At 31.9% G+C, this 16,436-nt stretch overlaps 1 protein-coding gene across 4 annotated transcripts in view; it reads right to left on the bottom strand.

The window, feature by feature from the left end:
- Nucleotides 1–1,828: 1,828 nt before the first annotated feature.
- cact (NF-kappa-B inhibitor cactus) overlaps nt 1,829–16,436 on the bottom strand; it is a 33,734-nt gene continuing 19,126 nt past the window's right edge. Inside the window, exons 1-7 of one of the 4 annotated variants that reach the window (XM_074133867.1) lie at nt 11,999–12,029; nt 6,355–6,712; nt 6,137–6,246; nt 5,788–6,039; nt 4,367–4,455; nt 2,931–3,182; nt 1,829–2,813 (exon numbers count right to left, since the gene is read on the bottom strand). In XM_074133867.1, the coding sequence (XP_073989968.1) occupies nt 2,757–2,813; nt 2,931–3,182; nt 4,367–4,455; nt 5,788–6,039; nt 6,137–6,246; nt 6,355–6,712; nt 11,999–12,017 (1,137 nt within the window). In that variant the 5' untranslated portion in view covers nt 12,018–12,029 and the 3' untranslated portion in view covers nt 1,829–2,756. Of the gene's footprint in view, nt 2,814–2,930; nt 3,183–4,366; nt 4,456–5,787; nt 6,040–6,136; nt 6,247–6,354; nt 8,173–8,719; nt 8,775–11,998; nt 12,030–16,436 lie in introns of those variants that run through there. The other 3 variants (XM_074133869.1, XM_074133870.1, XM_074133866.1) reach the window with 3 other exon arrangements.

The following is a 16,436-nucleotide window of genomic DNA, read 5'->3' as shown; positions in this document are numbered from 1 at the left end:
GTCCCACTTCTCTCTGGTCAGAAATATCATCACCTGGGGATGTTGAAAAGCGCTGATTTATCAAGTTTTCGCTGTTTCACCCAGAACCAATGGAGTTTAACTACTTGTACTGTACATTTTTGTAAGAACAAAATCTTTCAATAGTCTATAGTTTCGGGAGTGTGTGACGGTACCAAACAACGAGGAGATAGGTATTAACGAAATTGGTGGATTGATGCTCAGTCTACGCTTTTTCATTCACTAGCCATACTATTTACGGGCGTTAGTAACATTAATACGTTATTTATTTCATTGACCACACCTTCCACTGTTGCTGTGTTCTTGCACAACAAAGTTGAACAACACTAATTTTATTTAATAAAGTGTCTTCTTTCGCTAAAATTCAAGGTTGTAGAAAATTTTTCACAATAATAAAGATTGTGGAAAGAGAAAGTCGCGTGGAGGTTCATATCTCAATGTTTTGAACATTACCTGTAAATATGTTCATTATTATTTTACTGCTAGTGGGTAAATCGATTTGAATCGGGTAGATTTTCATTTTGGGTTTTTACAAAAAATATCGTTTTATGGTAACTTGATTTCAAAAGCTTGTTCATACATATTGTTCAGTTGCAACTATAATATAAAAACAAATATGGAAGTTTAATAGTTGCACCTCGAAATGAACCTAATACATTTCCCGAATAAGCTTTTGAAAAAATCATTCTTCTTCCAATTTACAGTACCGATTTCTTTTTTTTTATTCAGATCTTCTCAACAACTACTCGAATTTCATTCACTCATAGCCCCCAAGTGAATCTGTAATTTTTGTTTCAAAAGTTTTCTTCTGAAAATCATAGAACAGTATTGGGGGAGATACGCTCCCCACTTAAGTTTATTTAGTAAAATGTGTGGCTTCATTTTATCAAAAATTAATATGGATATTTTTAATTTTTCACTTTACTACCCAAATTTACAACTACAACAAATGTTGCATCAAGTAAATTTGATCATAATAGTTCAGTTTACTTGTAATTAGAGCAATCACCCACTGGTAAAACTCGTTCACAATGATTGAATCACAGCAATAGATCTCTTACCCCAGTTCCGTTTCAAGTGACGAGGAGGATTTTCTGAAAGGTTAGGAACGAAGAGTTGTAAATATGAAATTAAAATTCCAAATTTTAAGAAACTTATTCATGCAGAGATGCAAGTACTAAAATATGTAGATTTTATAGATTTATCGCCCAAAATTTCATTATTTAAGAGTTCACTTTGTTTTTCTTTACTATTTTTGTGACAGAACTGTTTTTAACTTATATTTTTACAAGTGTTTAGGTAAAATCTATATGAAAGTATATTTAGCGCTCCCCGTTTTATTCAAAATTTAAGATAAATGAAATTCAAATAAACGAAATAATTACGCACAATTAATAATTGTAGACATAATAAATAGATAGGTTAGTTATATATACACAGGATTGACCTTTGGAATGAAAAAAAAAAGAAGCTAGTTCTAATCTAAGATAGTGGTAGATAGAGAAATTATTTAAAAATAGTGTTGGCTTAGAGCCTAGGAATGTGTAGTGAAGGCATAAGGCTCCTCTTTTGGCAATAGTCAAAAATAATTTTCTGAATCACTACCTAGCCATTTGTACACAAATGCAAGATTAAGTTGATTTTTTTTTTTTTTAACTCTACGAAACATAATGTGTAAGCAAAATTTGTGTGAGTAATTTTTGGACTTTTAGAAAAACAATTAATTCATAAACTTCTTCTTAGTTTACTTTTAATGGAGGATATATTGAAATGTAAGTAATTTTGAAAGGTTTAAATAAGGCGAGTAAAATAAATGAATAGCATAAAAAAATGCTTTATTACAATTTTTTTTTTCTTTTTTCAATAAAAATAGAACACAAATTTAGAAATGAGTGGGGGTATAACATTCGCTCTGTCATATAAATAAAGGGGAGAAAGGACAGAACTTTCATAGGAAAAAGTAGGTTAAATAATAATTACTATATGTACAATAGCTCATCCTTAAATTAGAGTTACATTAAATTATAATATTAACCAACAAAAAAATATTCATTCCAACTACAAGATGAATTTTTTCAGATTAAAAAAAAAAGATTTTTTTTTTATTATTTAAATTCTTAAAACATTTGACTAGACTCTTTTATTTCCGAGCCCTTAACATTTGTTTTATTCCCAACATTCAACAAAACGTTCATTCATAATTTGTACTTTAATGTAAAAATAAAATCTTGCTTTTTACTTTTTAACAAGACAAAGGTACACCATTCTCGAATAGATAACTATTTTAAATTAATAGGAATGAAAATTTTATCAACAATGATTAAAAAAAAAAAACAATCCGACTATATATATAATTTATTATATATATTTTTAATTTAATTTTTGTTTATCTAAATATACATATTTTGTTCAATTTCATTATAAATACAGATTGATTTTGGCATCATTGTTTTTATCCAAGTTTACTGTCCAACATATAGAAATTAATTTATACATGGAACAATAAAATAAAAAATATAAAAAGATCAGTTTAACAATAACACGGTGTCTTTTTTTTATAACTTTACATTCTTAACCCCTTTCCTTCTTTAACGAAAACAAAAAAATTAACATCCATAAAAGAACTTATTTTGAAGTTCTAATACTTTTTCACATTACAAGAAAAAATACAAAGAGGTTAGAAGTACTTAAAAATTTGATGGCTATAATTTTGATAATTATTCCAGCATGTTTTGATATCAGGCAGTAGCGTTGACTATGCCATTTGTATGCAAGTCCCTGAATCTTTCATGCATCTGCAAAGTACAATAATACTGACATGAATTTATGATTTATAGTAGCTGAACTTATTTTAAAAAAATTAATAAGCACAAATTTTAACTTCAATGCTTTAAATAAAAATAGTTTCTTACCTGCACCATTAATTCTGTATCACTATCTGAATCATAATCACTATCCGAACTGAAGTCTGTCTCATAGGAAGCACCGGATGATAACAGTATCATTATGAATGTACGATCGTGTCTGGCTAGATGGTAAGGTGTTTTACCAGAGTAGTCTAATATATGTGGATTTGCTCTAAATTCTCTCAATAGTAAGCTACCTAATTCTGTATCTCTAATTTCAGCAGCCATATGTAAAGCAGTCCTTCCACTTTTGCATTCCTATTAAGAATAATAAACGACATTATTAAACAATTGTCTATTTTTTGGTTAAAAAAACAAACAAAAGAATCAATTGAGCATATTCAATAGAGTCTCTTTAAAGGAAAAAATCTGGTTAATACCAGACCACACTTTTTTTCCAAACTGCCACATGGATATTGAATTCTAATCGTATTTTTTCTCAAAACTTAAGTTTTACCTTAAAATAACTACCATCTGACGCAGCTATCTCTTTTTTTACTTAAATTCGTGACTGTATTATAAAGTTAGGCGTGACTATGAAGGGCTTTAACACTCGTTCCGAGATATCTTTCACGCTTATTCGGATCTTGACTGAAATCTTAGCGAACGAATATCAGAAATGATTTTCCTGCTATTTGGTATTATTAGTCACTCAGAGACATGATGAGATAGAAATTAGTATGGTCAATTTCTCGTTAAAAGCAGCTTTGAAATTACTTTTAATGTGAGGTTACTTTATACAAAGAAACGGGGAACGTACTAGAAGAGGCCTCTTCAACATGGACTATGTCCCTTTTTATAAAGAATCGTACGGCCTCAAAACTGGTTATGATCTATCAGATGAATCAAATCATCACAAGGCACAGAGAAGTAAATGTCCCGCTAACATCACAGAGTTGATTGACATCTTCTATGGGACTCAGAATGGTGGACAGCTAGGCTAAAACGGCTTTGTTGTGTTCCAAGAGAAAATGCAAGAAAAAAAAATGGCCGCCTACTAAATATTTGTAAATATTTTTACGTCTGTGATTGCATTGTTTAAAAACAAGTTATCATATGCTAAAGTAATTTTCTTAAATTAATTTTTCTCGCGTATTTTAAGTAAAGAATATTTCTCTCAGAAAAAATTATTTAACTGTAGTCTTACACAATTTAGTAAACAGGATTTTAGTAAAATCCTGAATAATCTACTTTAATTTTTAGTAACATTTACTTCTTGGAACCCAAGAAGATTATAAATAACATAAAGAAGGTTACTGCTTTCTCTTAAGAATCTAGCAGTTCACTGGGGGAGGCCATTACAACCTTAAGGTTACTTCTGGTCAAATAGTAGAGGCTAAATGCAATAAACTGGCAGTAAGCAAAAGTTAAAATGTAGGGAGCTATTATTATTACAAGCAAAGAGGTAAATAAACATTTTTAAACAAGCAATTAACACTTACTCTGGCATCTACATTTGCTCCAATGTTAGACAAATGCCTCAAAATTGGGATTTCCCTTCTCATTACGGATAAATGAACACACGTTAACCCTGAAAATAAAGCAATAAAAAATAAAGTATAAACTTTTCTAATTTTTACTTAAGGTGCATATTTTAATAATTAGTCAGTCCATCTCATTAATTCAACATATATTTTTAATTTTATTTGCATTTTATAAAACCTATTAAGCTCATTAACTTATATATTTTTTTAATCGCCTTATAAGGGAACATCTAAAATAAAAAAAAAAATAAAGAGACGAACAGTCTCTCCCTCCCTGTATTTTAAGCATGCAAGTCTGTCTCATCCTAATTGAAATAACATAGCACAGAAATAACCTGAGCTAAGAATACGAGGTCTGAAAGGAGTTCAAGAATAGTTGATGTTTAAAGGCGGAAAGGGATTGGGGATTCCCCAAGTCAACAGACTTTACTCTCAACTGAAACTTCTCCGTTTTCATTTTACTTTACAGGTCAAGTTATGATTTGAAAAGAAAACTAACAAAAAATTGACTGGTCGATGATGGAAAGTCAATTAATTTCTTGGTTATAATTTTCAACGGTTAAAAAAAAAATTAATATTTCGGTAAAAGAGGCTAATCTCTATCTAATTTTGTTATTGAGATATCTGGACTAGTGCAATTTTATATTAATAATAATATTAACTTCAATTTCGACTATACATAATCAAGCAAAAAGAAATCCACCAATTCTAACGCAATTTAACTTTTTAATACAAAAAATTACGGGCGAATTTTCTTTACTACATCCCATTTTTAAATAAATATGCATCTTTCAATAAGGAATTAAAAAAGGAATACGGGATTCCCAAGCAGAAGAGGCTAAAGTGATTCATTAGACAAGTATCCTTGATTCATAAGCGCAATCTTGGCGGGTATTTTCCCCAGAACACGGAGATGACATTAGCTTTAGAACTATTTTTCCAAATACAATTGGAATTTAATATAGGAGAATTTAAATACCAATTAGATGTATATGCTGAACAAATCTGAGTGACTGACGAAAAATGTGCATAAATCTAATTTTACCTAATCGAAAAATATAATACAATAAATGTTTGAAACAAATATTTGATATTTACGCAAATTTGAGAAAGTCCCAACCGACAAACATTTTTTACCTATTTAAAGACTAAATTTCAATTACTGAAAGTTCCTTTTCTGATACTTTGTGAGTGAATTTACTTTTAAATTTAAATCATGCACTTATAAGGTTAAATAAATAAACTTGGCTCATCAACCCACAGTATTAAAAGGAAGAACAAAAACTGATACAAAAAAAACTGTGGGAAAATTTAGGAATAAAAACATATGGGGGAAGAAGCAATATTACATCAGTTTTTATGATTAAATAAATTCTAACCTTCATAATTGTATAAATCAAGCTCTGGTGGCTGGGGTTGCCTAGGAGTCGGACGATACCTCAATTGTGCGGCAGCAACTTCAGATGGGTTTATTGGTTCTGTCAATGCTCTAACACAATTTACATCTCCAGCTGCTGTTGCCAAATGCAATGCAGTATTACCATTTCTATCAACACTTTTCGTACAAGCACCAGCACAAACTAATCTTCTTATGATTCGCGGATGAGATGTCAAAACTGCTAAATGTAGTGCTGTCTGAAAGAGAAAAATAAAAATATTTAGTAAGATAAGACAAACTCAATGTTACATTTATATAATACATATTCGATTGATAAACGAATTTAATACTTGCCTGTCTCATATCGTTACGTATGTCAAGGAACCGAGAACTAGGTACCATCCTAATGAGGTTATAAACAACTTCAACACATCCTTGAATAATAGCAATATGTAACTGCCTAAAACGTAAAATTGAGGTTATAAATTTTCAATATGAATAGATTAAATAGCAAATAAATGAAAAAAAAAGAAGCAAATATTATATTTTAGTTTTAAAAAAAACTTACGTATCACCGTCATCATCTTGTTGGAAATACAGTTCCCAAGGCACTGAATCTTCTGCAACTTTAGTCTCTGCTATGCGTTTATCCTTCTTGAGTTCTTCACATGGACTTTCTTCATCGATACATAAATCGCTTAATTGATCAGATAGCCCAACATCCACACCACTATCCAATCTTATATAGCTGACTGCAGATTCCTTGTCGCCCTTTTCGGGCGAAGAAACAGGAATTTCCTCGGAGACAATGTTTGCGCCAGATAGGAATCCAGAGTCTGTACGACCAGAATCATATAAGGAACAATCAGTACTTTCCTTTTTACTACTCCAACCTTCTGAACATTCTTGCACTTTATTCGTCTGACCTGAAATGTTGCTAGACTTATTACCACCTTTTTGTTGCCACATTATGATGAAAAATTTAGGACTGCCTTAAAGGAAGTAAGCATAAACTATACTGAAAACTCCTACACTCAAGTGTACACAATACAAATTGTAAAGCAGTTCACCAAACTAAGATTAGTGTTTTCACTAGTAGCACTGAAGCATTTCACCTTATTTAACACAAAAATTATAAGTATTAAGTCGGATATTGAAAACGAAATAACATTTCAAGGATTTTGACTTCGATCAACACACTCACAATTAACACAATATGAAATGACAGACCTCCACTGAGTAGGTTAGAGAGAGAAAGGCTGACGCTTGCGCAGTAAGCAAGAAGGGATTCCCCAATGCATATCTCCCTACTCCCATTGTTACTCTACTATACAGACTACAGATACGGACTGTTCACATTTTGTAGGAAGTACATTCTGGGTTGAAGGATTATTTATTAGTTTACAACGCTAACAACAATGTTAATTCGTATTTATTTATTGAGGAAGTGGTTTTGTACATTGCTTAATGATTGCCTGTGACAATTGACAAATGCCTTTAATTGATCCAAGGCTCATTAATTTTTCGAATGAACCTTTTGAGTAATATATACTTATTTACTGTTTAGTAAGGCGAATTCAATTTAAATTAAAATTTAAGAGTCTTAGGTCTTTTACTTCCAATAAAAGGAGCGCTGCAAACATTGAATTTTCGAAATGCAAGTTTTCGACAATTTATCTCCTTAAAAGAAAAAATTGATTTTAGTTCTGGATGTGTGAAAAGAATATCTCAAAACTAAAAATAGCAGAAAGCTCAAATCTGACACTCTGTTTTGAAGTATGGTAGTTTCTGAAATTAAGGATTCGGTTGACAGTCAGATGAAGTTTGCCTTCATTGAAGCATTTTCTTCAGTTTTGCTAATTTTTTTGAACTTGGATCCAACGATTTACTTTTAAGTCCGTTAATTTTTTAAAAACGAATGACTAGGTTGAACTTTTAGTAAGGAAATATTATAGGAATGTAGAAGAGGCTATGATTTCAGGGTTAAATGGGCCAGCGCTTAACTGACGGACTATTATTCAGTGACTTTGACCTCTTATTTACATCTTTGGAAGAACCTAATTTCTTTTAACGGGATATTCACTCCCCCCCTATTGGTGTAGAAGAAACTAGAAACCATGCACGCCGCAACAACCTCGAGAGTGAAGAGACTACCTTGAGAAATTACTGAAAAGAGAAGGGGACCGGAGGTCTGAGATGAACACTCATCACTACCTCACAACCATCCCATTTAAAGCTTTTTAGGTATACTAAATAGGTCGCCCCTAACTTGGAAGATTAGAGGTGTTCTAGGAGGGCACATATCCTTTAGTACCTGTAGAGGCTATACAGGAATATGCTACGAATTGAATATAAACATTTTGTTAAGAGAATCCAAATTTATTATTTACATATATTGGAATAAAATACATTTTTTTCATACTATGTCATTTTCCATGGATCATTAGGTTTTTTGGAGTGAGGGAAGAGTATTTAAAATAGGTACTTACAGATGTTTTCCCTGCCAGTTTTGTATATAAAATAATTTTATTCTAGAGATTAATACTTGTGTAAACTTTAGCCCCAGAATTTTTTTTGGAAATTTTAAGGTAATCGCAAAAAGCTAAACTTCAAATTCTGGCTCTTCAGACCATCACACTTGCTCCTGGCAGTTGATGCACAGTTAATTTTTTAAATAAACAGCCAAAGTAAATTATTTTAAAATGGTATTTCCGAGGGATGCCGGAAGTTACCGCATTTTGAAATCCCAGAAAGATTTGAATAAATAAAATATTAATCATAAGAATTTATTTTCATTGATGGATTTTTCCCAACTAAATCTTTTTTCTTATATCATGATATTACTTTCGGATTCCTAAACGAAAACTTGTATAATTTATATGCCAACTTGTACTTCTAAAACATATATTTAACAAAGTCTAAGATGGACTTACTGGAAAGAGCTGCTGTGTCAGCCAAACCTACATTAAGCATACGAAATGAGCAGACATTTCAATCAAAACTATTCCGACTAATAGTTGACGGTCCTTTTTACGAAACAAACCTTACTCTTCAAAACCTTCCCTTTCGTATAACTAATAACTACTAGCCAAGACGAAATATTACAAGTTCCATACTATTCTCTCGAATTGATCTAATCACTATTTATGGCATATTACTTAAAATGCAGAATTTGTTAAAAAAAAAGAAATAGTCAACTTCTCAAACATTAGCTCATTTTAACAAAAATAAAAGAGTTGAAGGAAGCATAAAATTACCTAGAAAGCAATTAATATTTAATCACAATTTTCTAGAAATGATGTTTGTCAAGATTTTCATTCGAGTAAACCCCCCGACAGATTGATGCTGATTCATGAAATATCATCAGCCAAAAAGATTGTTACCAGGAAAAGAATGCGGATTTATTATTATAATATCTTTTTGCCTAGTAATTTGTGTATCTAAAAAAAAATTTCATGACATTCTTTAAACCGAAATATGTATTATAATTTCCGATTTTACTTTATATTCTTGCTTTAACACAAAACATATTGTGGAATGGTAAAATTTATTAAACAAACCAATATAATGACGTATATTTTTTTATATATAATAGAATTTTCTCACAAAGTGTTCCTATGATTTTCTTTAAACTTAATGTACGAGTTGCTCTTACGAGGGTCGTTTGAAAAGTCCGTGCAAATATAAAAACTACTTAATTTTTTGGGGTAAACCTTTTTTATTTTTCAACATAGTCTCCTTTTAGGCTTATACACTTCGTCCAACGCTGCTTTAGTTTGTTGATCCCTTCCGAATAATAGGATTTGTCCAAGTCTGAAAAATAGCCATTCGTTTCTGCAATAACCTCCTCGATTGAATAAAATCTTTTTCCCACCAGACATTTCTTCATATTGGGGAACAAATAGTAGTCCGAGGGAGCCAAGTCTGGAGAATAGGGGGGATGTGAAACGAGTTGGAACCCTATTACCATTAATTTTGCGACCACAACTGCTGAGGTGTGAGCTGGTGCGTTGTCGTGATGGAAAAGGACTTTTTTGTGGGCCAATCGTGGGCGTTTTTCTTGCAGCTCGGTTTTCAAACGGTCCAATAACGATGAATAATATGCACCTGTAATAGTTTTACCCTTTTCCAGATAGTCGATGAGGATTATTCCTTGCGAATCCCAAAAGACAGTCGCCATAATCTTTCCGGCCGAAGGAACGGTCTTCGCCTTTTTTGGCGCAGATTCCCCCTTGGTAACCCATTGTTTAGATTGTTCTTTGGTCTCAGGAGTGTAGTGATGTATCCATGTTTCATCCACAGTGACGAAACGACGCTTAAAGTCCTGCGGATTCTTCTGGAACAGCTGCAAACCGTCGTCCTTGCAACACTTCAAACGATTTCGTTTTTGGTCAAGCGTGAGCAATCGCGGCACCCATCTTGCGGATAGCTTTGTCATGTCCAAATGTTGATGCAAAATATTATGTACCCGTTCATTCGAGATACCCACAGACTAGCAATCTCACGCACCTTCACTCTTCTGTCATCCATCACCATATCATGGATTTTATCAATGATTTCTGGAGTAGTAACCTCAACAGGGCGTCCAGAACGTTCGGCGTCACTTGTGCTCATATGGCCACTCCGAAAATTTTGAAACCACTTATAAACTGTTCTAATCGAAGGTGCAGAGTCACCATAATGTTTATCAAGCTTCTCTTTAGTCTCCTGAGGCGTTTTGCCTTTCATAAAGTAGTGTTTAACCAACACACGAAATTCTTTTTCGTCCATTTTTTGAAAATCACTCGACTTCCTCGATTCAAACGAATGCCAAACACAAAGAAATAGACCGATCTGGCTGAAACTTGGTGTGTGTTCTTCCAAGAGATGCTACTAACTAAACATAACCTCGATACGCGCCAGTAGTGCTATCTCTCTGACTTTGCACGGACTTTTCAAACGACCCTCCTAAAATAAGAAACTGCATTTTTCCTCTGATTAGTAATACTCTACAAATTTTCTCTTGACGCAATTACAATTGTAATTAGCAAAATTACTTCAAAAGTCTACTTTGTTGAAGATTATCAACTAATCATGCACCATTTGAAATCCTTCAACCCCTCGATTAATGTGTAGGCTTATTTTCCATCTTTGAGGCGCCACGATAGCCGAGCGATTAGAGGCAAGGCCCACAAAGCTAAGAGGTATTGTTTAACTAGGTTTGATTACTGGTCTATGCCTTGGATTTTATTTGATTGGTTATATAAGAAACTAATAATTAAACAGTTACTCCGGCTCCGACACGATACCTAATTTGATAGTTGGGTGTCAAAAAGCCCCACCTGAAAAACTAAGCATTATTTTATTTTTTTTCCATTTTTGAAAATATTACTTTTTAAAGGTCTAAACAACTTTACTTGCTCGCTACACGCGAGCTTAATGTCGCCTGACTACAAAAAAAAAAAAAAAAAAATCAACAGAAGATTCAGGAATATTATAGTTAAATTAGTCATAAAATTTGACTCAATGACAAAAGGAGAACAAAAACGATAACGGAGTGATATCTTAGTAACGGAAAAGTAAATCCTATTTAAAAAAACCACTAGTTTGAAAATATGTGGTGAAGTGTTTAGAAATTGAGTGACAGAACCTCTTGAGAAAGACAAATTGAAGGAAATGTCAAGTGTTGGGAGTATATGAAAAGTAAATCTGTCTTATTAAGCAGATTATAGATTGTTAGTATGAAATAGTGAATATTATTAATAAAATATTATTTATGTGAATTATTTAAGCCAAGGTAATAGCGCATTTACTTTAGTAGTAAGTATAATATTTGTTAGTAACTGTATATAAGCTTTATGTACTTGAAATAATAGTGATAATAAATGTAATAAAACAACCACTTAATTCAAAATTAGAATCATTAAACATTACAAAAATAGATTGTTTTTAAGTTCTTTAGGAATTCAAATTAAGTTTACACACAAATTAAGAAATATCGTGAAAGAAAATTATTTAAGAAAAAAATCATTGAAGAAAATTTGTAGAATTGTAGTGTAAGTTTTTCTCACTAGGTTTACATTAGATAAAAAGAATATTTTTATTTTTTATTTTTAAACCATTTATAAAGCTTTTAACATTTATTTAAAAAATGAGATTAATTTAATTTATTCATGCTTTACTCGATTTCGTCTCAAAACCAAAGAATGATGAAATTGGAGTCTTTTACTTACACAATACTTTCACCATCATTATTATCAACTTTGGTATCATTCTGGTAATTACCAGTGAAAATAGAGAAAGTTCTTCAGTAGAACTTTATATTTTATATATTTACACGAAATAAAAAAAAAAAAAAATACTGTTTGATAACAAATGTCGATAAATAAATGAATTTTTTTATTTATCTCTTTTTTTTTTTTGTCATTTAACTTACTCACAACTCGAGGGTACTGATAAAGTTAAACATTTTAAAATTATTATCAAACTAACAAGGCGCAATAAAATATTAGAATAGTTTATACAAAAGAAATTCATTGTGACAAACTAGGGAAGTTTGACAAAAGAGAAAGTTCATAGGGATTTCCGTTTTCCATTTGAGGAATGCGACCATTTGATTGTATTTACAAAATATAAAGGAGAATAAGGTTGATGTGGTTCCTCAAAAGACTTTACTCTAATTTCGATAATTGGTTATTTTTTTTCTTCAAGAAGTGCGTTCACACTCTCGTAAAAGAGTATTGAACTGATCAAATTGAACTCCAATATTCTGTCAATTCTTTTTTTTCTGAACTAAAGAAATAAAAGTGATATTTGCATACAGTTTACATGTGGCCTTTTTATTGAGAAAAATTGAAAAAAAAGAGGATTGTGTAAATTCGAATTACTGGTAAACCCTTCTCTTGACTTTGTAAGTCAATGTTTAAAAAATTCAAGAATTCTGTAATTACAGTTTCTGAATTGCAATCATTTACCTTAATCATAATGAAATATAATTATAATAAGAAAACATTAATACTTAACTTTACTATAGAGGAGCACTTTCCATGGAAAATGTCCCAAAAATGCTGGCATACGTCTCAGAATTACATTAAGTGTCGTACCTTTTTTCTCCATCATGTCTTTCTGTCTTCAAAAATTAATAAAATAATTTTTATTTCTTTTTAAAATGATAACATTTTTATAGATCATTTGCATATAATTAGACTTTAGATAAACATAATATTCAAGGTAAGAGAGAACTTGAAAATGAATATTAAATGTAAACAAAAATTCTAAATAAATTTGTTAACAGTTTTAACATGTTTCAAAAAAAATAAGCTTCGAACTCTTAAGCTAATCTGATCAAACTTAGTTTAATTTTGAACAAAGGTTCAAAGTTGTTGATTTTAAAGAGGTTAAGGTGAAGAATAGGAGAAGCTTTTGGTCTAAAAGTTTTGTATGTTTCCATTATCTTATCGGAACAATTTAGGAAATACTTTCAGATATTTTCTCTCTGCAGAGAAAACTTTTACACTAAGCCATTTCAAACTAATTTAAAAGTCTTAAACATTAAATAATAAGCAGGGCCAGGTATACCGTTACAATGGGTGTTTATAAATTTTACAGAAATGAATTAAGATAAAACAAAATTTAGTTACTTTCTTCTTTGTTTAAACCAGACTACTTCTGTGTGGAATATATTCGGGACTAGTATAGATATTAAGGATTCAAATTAATTAAAAAAGAGGATCCAGAAAACAAAAACAACAACTTGTCTCTTTGCCGTTTTGCCAAATAAATTGCGTTCTTAAGGGGCGTGGCTTAAGGTTTTTGTTTTCTGGACCGATTCCTCACCATTTTGAATCCTTAATATAATATTTATTACGATCGCTAAAAGCTAATATAAATTCACTAGTGTAGATATGTAGGAATATAGGACCACTATAGTGTCAATGTCAGAGAATATCTTTAACGTCTTTTATTTAATCCTTGACGTTGTCGTCAAATGACGATCTATGATTTTCAAAAATCAACTTCCAACGCTCCTACAACTTGGTGAAAAGAATACGGACAAATTGCACCGAGAACTTAACGAACATTAAATGGATTTGAATTTAGCTGTAAGGTAACCAATATTATTAAAGTAATAATTTTAATTCTGAAACAAAGACAGTGCTCAATTTGATTCGGATAACATATAACATGAGATACGTTATCGAATAGTCCTTGATGGACCTAAAGGCGCCAAAATGGTGGACCGATTATTACAAATTCATTAAGGAATTGGTTTTTCTAAAATATGATACTAGTTAAATTAGAAAAAAAAAAAAACTAAAGCAAAAAATTAATCTAAAGGCGTCGCTTTTTTTTTTTAATCACAAAAGATAAGACTGACCTCAAGGCGCCATTATCTTTGCGGAGAGTAAATTCTTATGGACTGATGTAACAGATTTATATTATGGAAAACCTAAAGGAGAAATATTAAATTATCCAGAAGAATATTATCAAGATAATTGGGCATTTATGTTGAAAAACATAAAATATTTCGAAATGATGCAATAATAAATCAATGTTTCTTAAGAATATTAAAGGTGCATGTCAAATGTATGTTGTCCTAGAAACCCTACAACTCAAAGATAAGTCTTGGGACTGCAAAGAGAACTGAAGATCTGCAAAGTATTGAAAAAGCTGCGGGTGTCAATTACAATAGTTGACGATCCTTAATTATGTATATAAAGTAATTTGTTTATTATTTCTTCAAATTATCCCTATTACTTCTTTTTACCTTCAATTTAGTTATTACGTATGTTTAATTGTTGATTGTAAATCAATAAAGAGGTTAATACGAGGGTCGTATGAAAAGTCCGTGCAAATATAAAAACTACTTAATTTTTTGGGGTAAACCTTTTTTATTTTTCAACATAGTCTCCTTTTAGGCTTATACACTTCGTCCAACGCTGCTTTAGTTTGTTGATCCCTTCCGAATAATAGGATTTGTCCAAGTCTGAAAAATAGCCATTCGTTTCTGCAATAACCTCCTCGATTGAATAAAATCTTTTTCCCACCAGACATTTCTTCATATTGGGGAACAAATAGTAGTCCGAGGGAGCCAAGTCTGGAGAATAGGGGGGATGTGAAACGAGTTGGAACCCTATTTCCATTAATTTTGGAATTACAACTGCTGAGGTGTGAGCTGGTGCGTTGTCGTGATGGAAAAGGACTTTTTTGTGGGCCAATCGTGGGCGTTTTTCTTGCAGCTCGGTTTTCAAACGGTCCAATAACGATGAATAATATGCACCTGTAATAGTTTTACCCTTTTCCAGATAGTCGATGAGGATTATTCCTTGCGAATCCCAAAAGACAGACGCCATAATCTTTCCGGCCGAAGGAACGGTCTTCGCCTTTTTTGGCGCAGATTCCCCCTTGATCTCAGGAGTGTAGTGATGTATCCATGTTTCATCCACAGTGACGAAACGACGCTTAAAGTCCTGCGGATTCTTCTGGAACAGCTGCAAACCGTCGTCCTTGCAACACTTCAAACGATTTCGTTTTTGGTCAAGCGTGAGCAATCGCGGCACCCATCTTGCGGATAGCTTTGTCATGTCCAAATGTTGATGCAAAATATTATGTACCCGTTCATTCGAGATACCCACAGCACTAGCAATCTCACGCACCTTCACTCTTCTGTCATCCATCACCATATCATGGATTTTATCAATGATTTCTGGAGTAGTAACCTCAACAGGGCGTCCAGAACGTTCAGTGTCACTTGTGCCCATATGGCCACTCCGAAAATTTTGAAACCACTTATAAACTGTTCTAATCGAAGGTGCAGAGTCACCATAATGTTTATCAAGCCTTTCATAAAGTAGTGTTTAATCAACACACGAAATTCTTTTTCGTCCATTTTTTGAAAATCACTCGACTTCCTCGATTCAAACGAATGCCAAACACAAAGAAATAGACCGATCTGGCTGAAACTTGGTGTGTGTTCTTCCAAGAGATGCTACTAACTAAACATAACCTCGATACGCGCCAGTAGTGCTATCTCTCTGACTTTGCACGGACTTTTCAAACGACCCTTCTAAAATAAGAAACTGCATTCTTTCTCTGATTAGTAATACTCTACAAATTTTCTCTAGTCGCAATTACAATTGTAATTAGCAAAATTACTTCAAGGAATTTTATCTTTGTTTGAATGACAGAATTCTTTGAGTCAAGAGACTTGAAGGTGTCCAAATGGATTACATCAAGAGTTCTCTTCTTTTTTGATATTATTTTCTCTTATTGCTCGAGAAAGGAACTATTTCGAAAATGAATGTTTACTTCATGCTTCAGATCCTTTAAGAACGTTAAAAACAGTTTTTAGAAGGTCACTATGTTTGTAGTACAAGTGTGAGAACAGAATTTAAAAAAGATAAGTTCCAGTAAACTTGACTTGATATTAATTGTTATGGAACTATCCTTACTTTTATTTAAATATTTCGGAAACATATCTCCTACTCCTTTTATAGTCTGATATAATAGTCTGGCAGAGGAAATTCCACTCATTGTTTAAGAGGATTTCCTGTTCTAAAGATGTTTAAAAGATGTAATTAATATTAAAAAGATTTAATAAAGGAGAGAGAACAAGGATGGGCGCTAGCTGAATATTTTGTGTAACATGTAATAAACTGACATTTTTACTTC

This window comes from Rhodnius prolixus, unplaced genomic scaffold, assembly GCF_049639745.1.
Source record: "Rhodnius prolixus isolate KJV_2025 unplaced genomic scaffold, Rpr scaffold_10, whole genome shotgun sequence".
NCBI lineage: Eukaryota > Metazoa > Arthropoda > Insecta > Hemiptera > Reduviidae > Rhodnius > Rhodnius prolixus.
The sequence above is the reverse complement of the archived record's forward strand: the minus strand, read 5'-3'. Positions and strand labels throughout refer to the sequence as shown.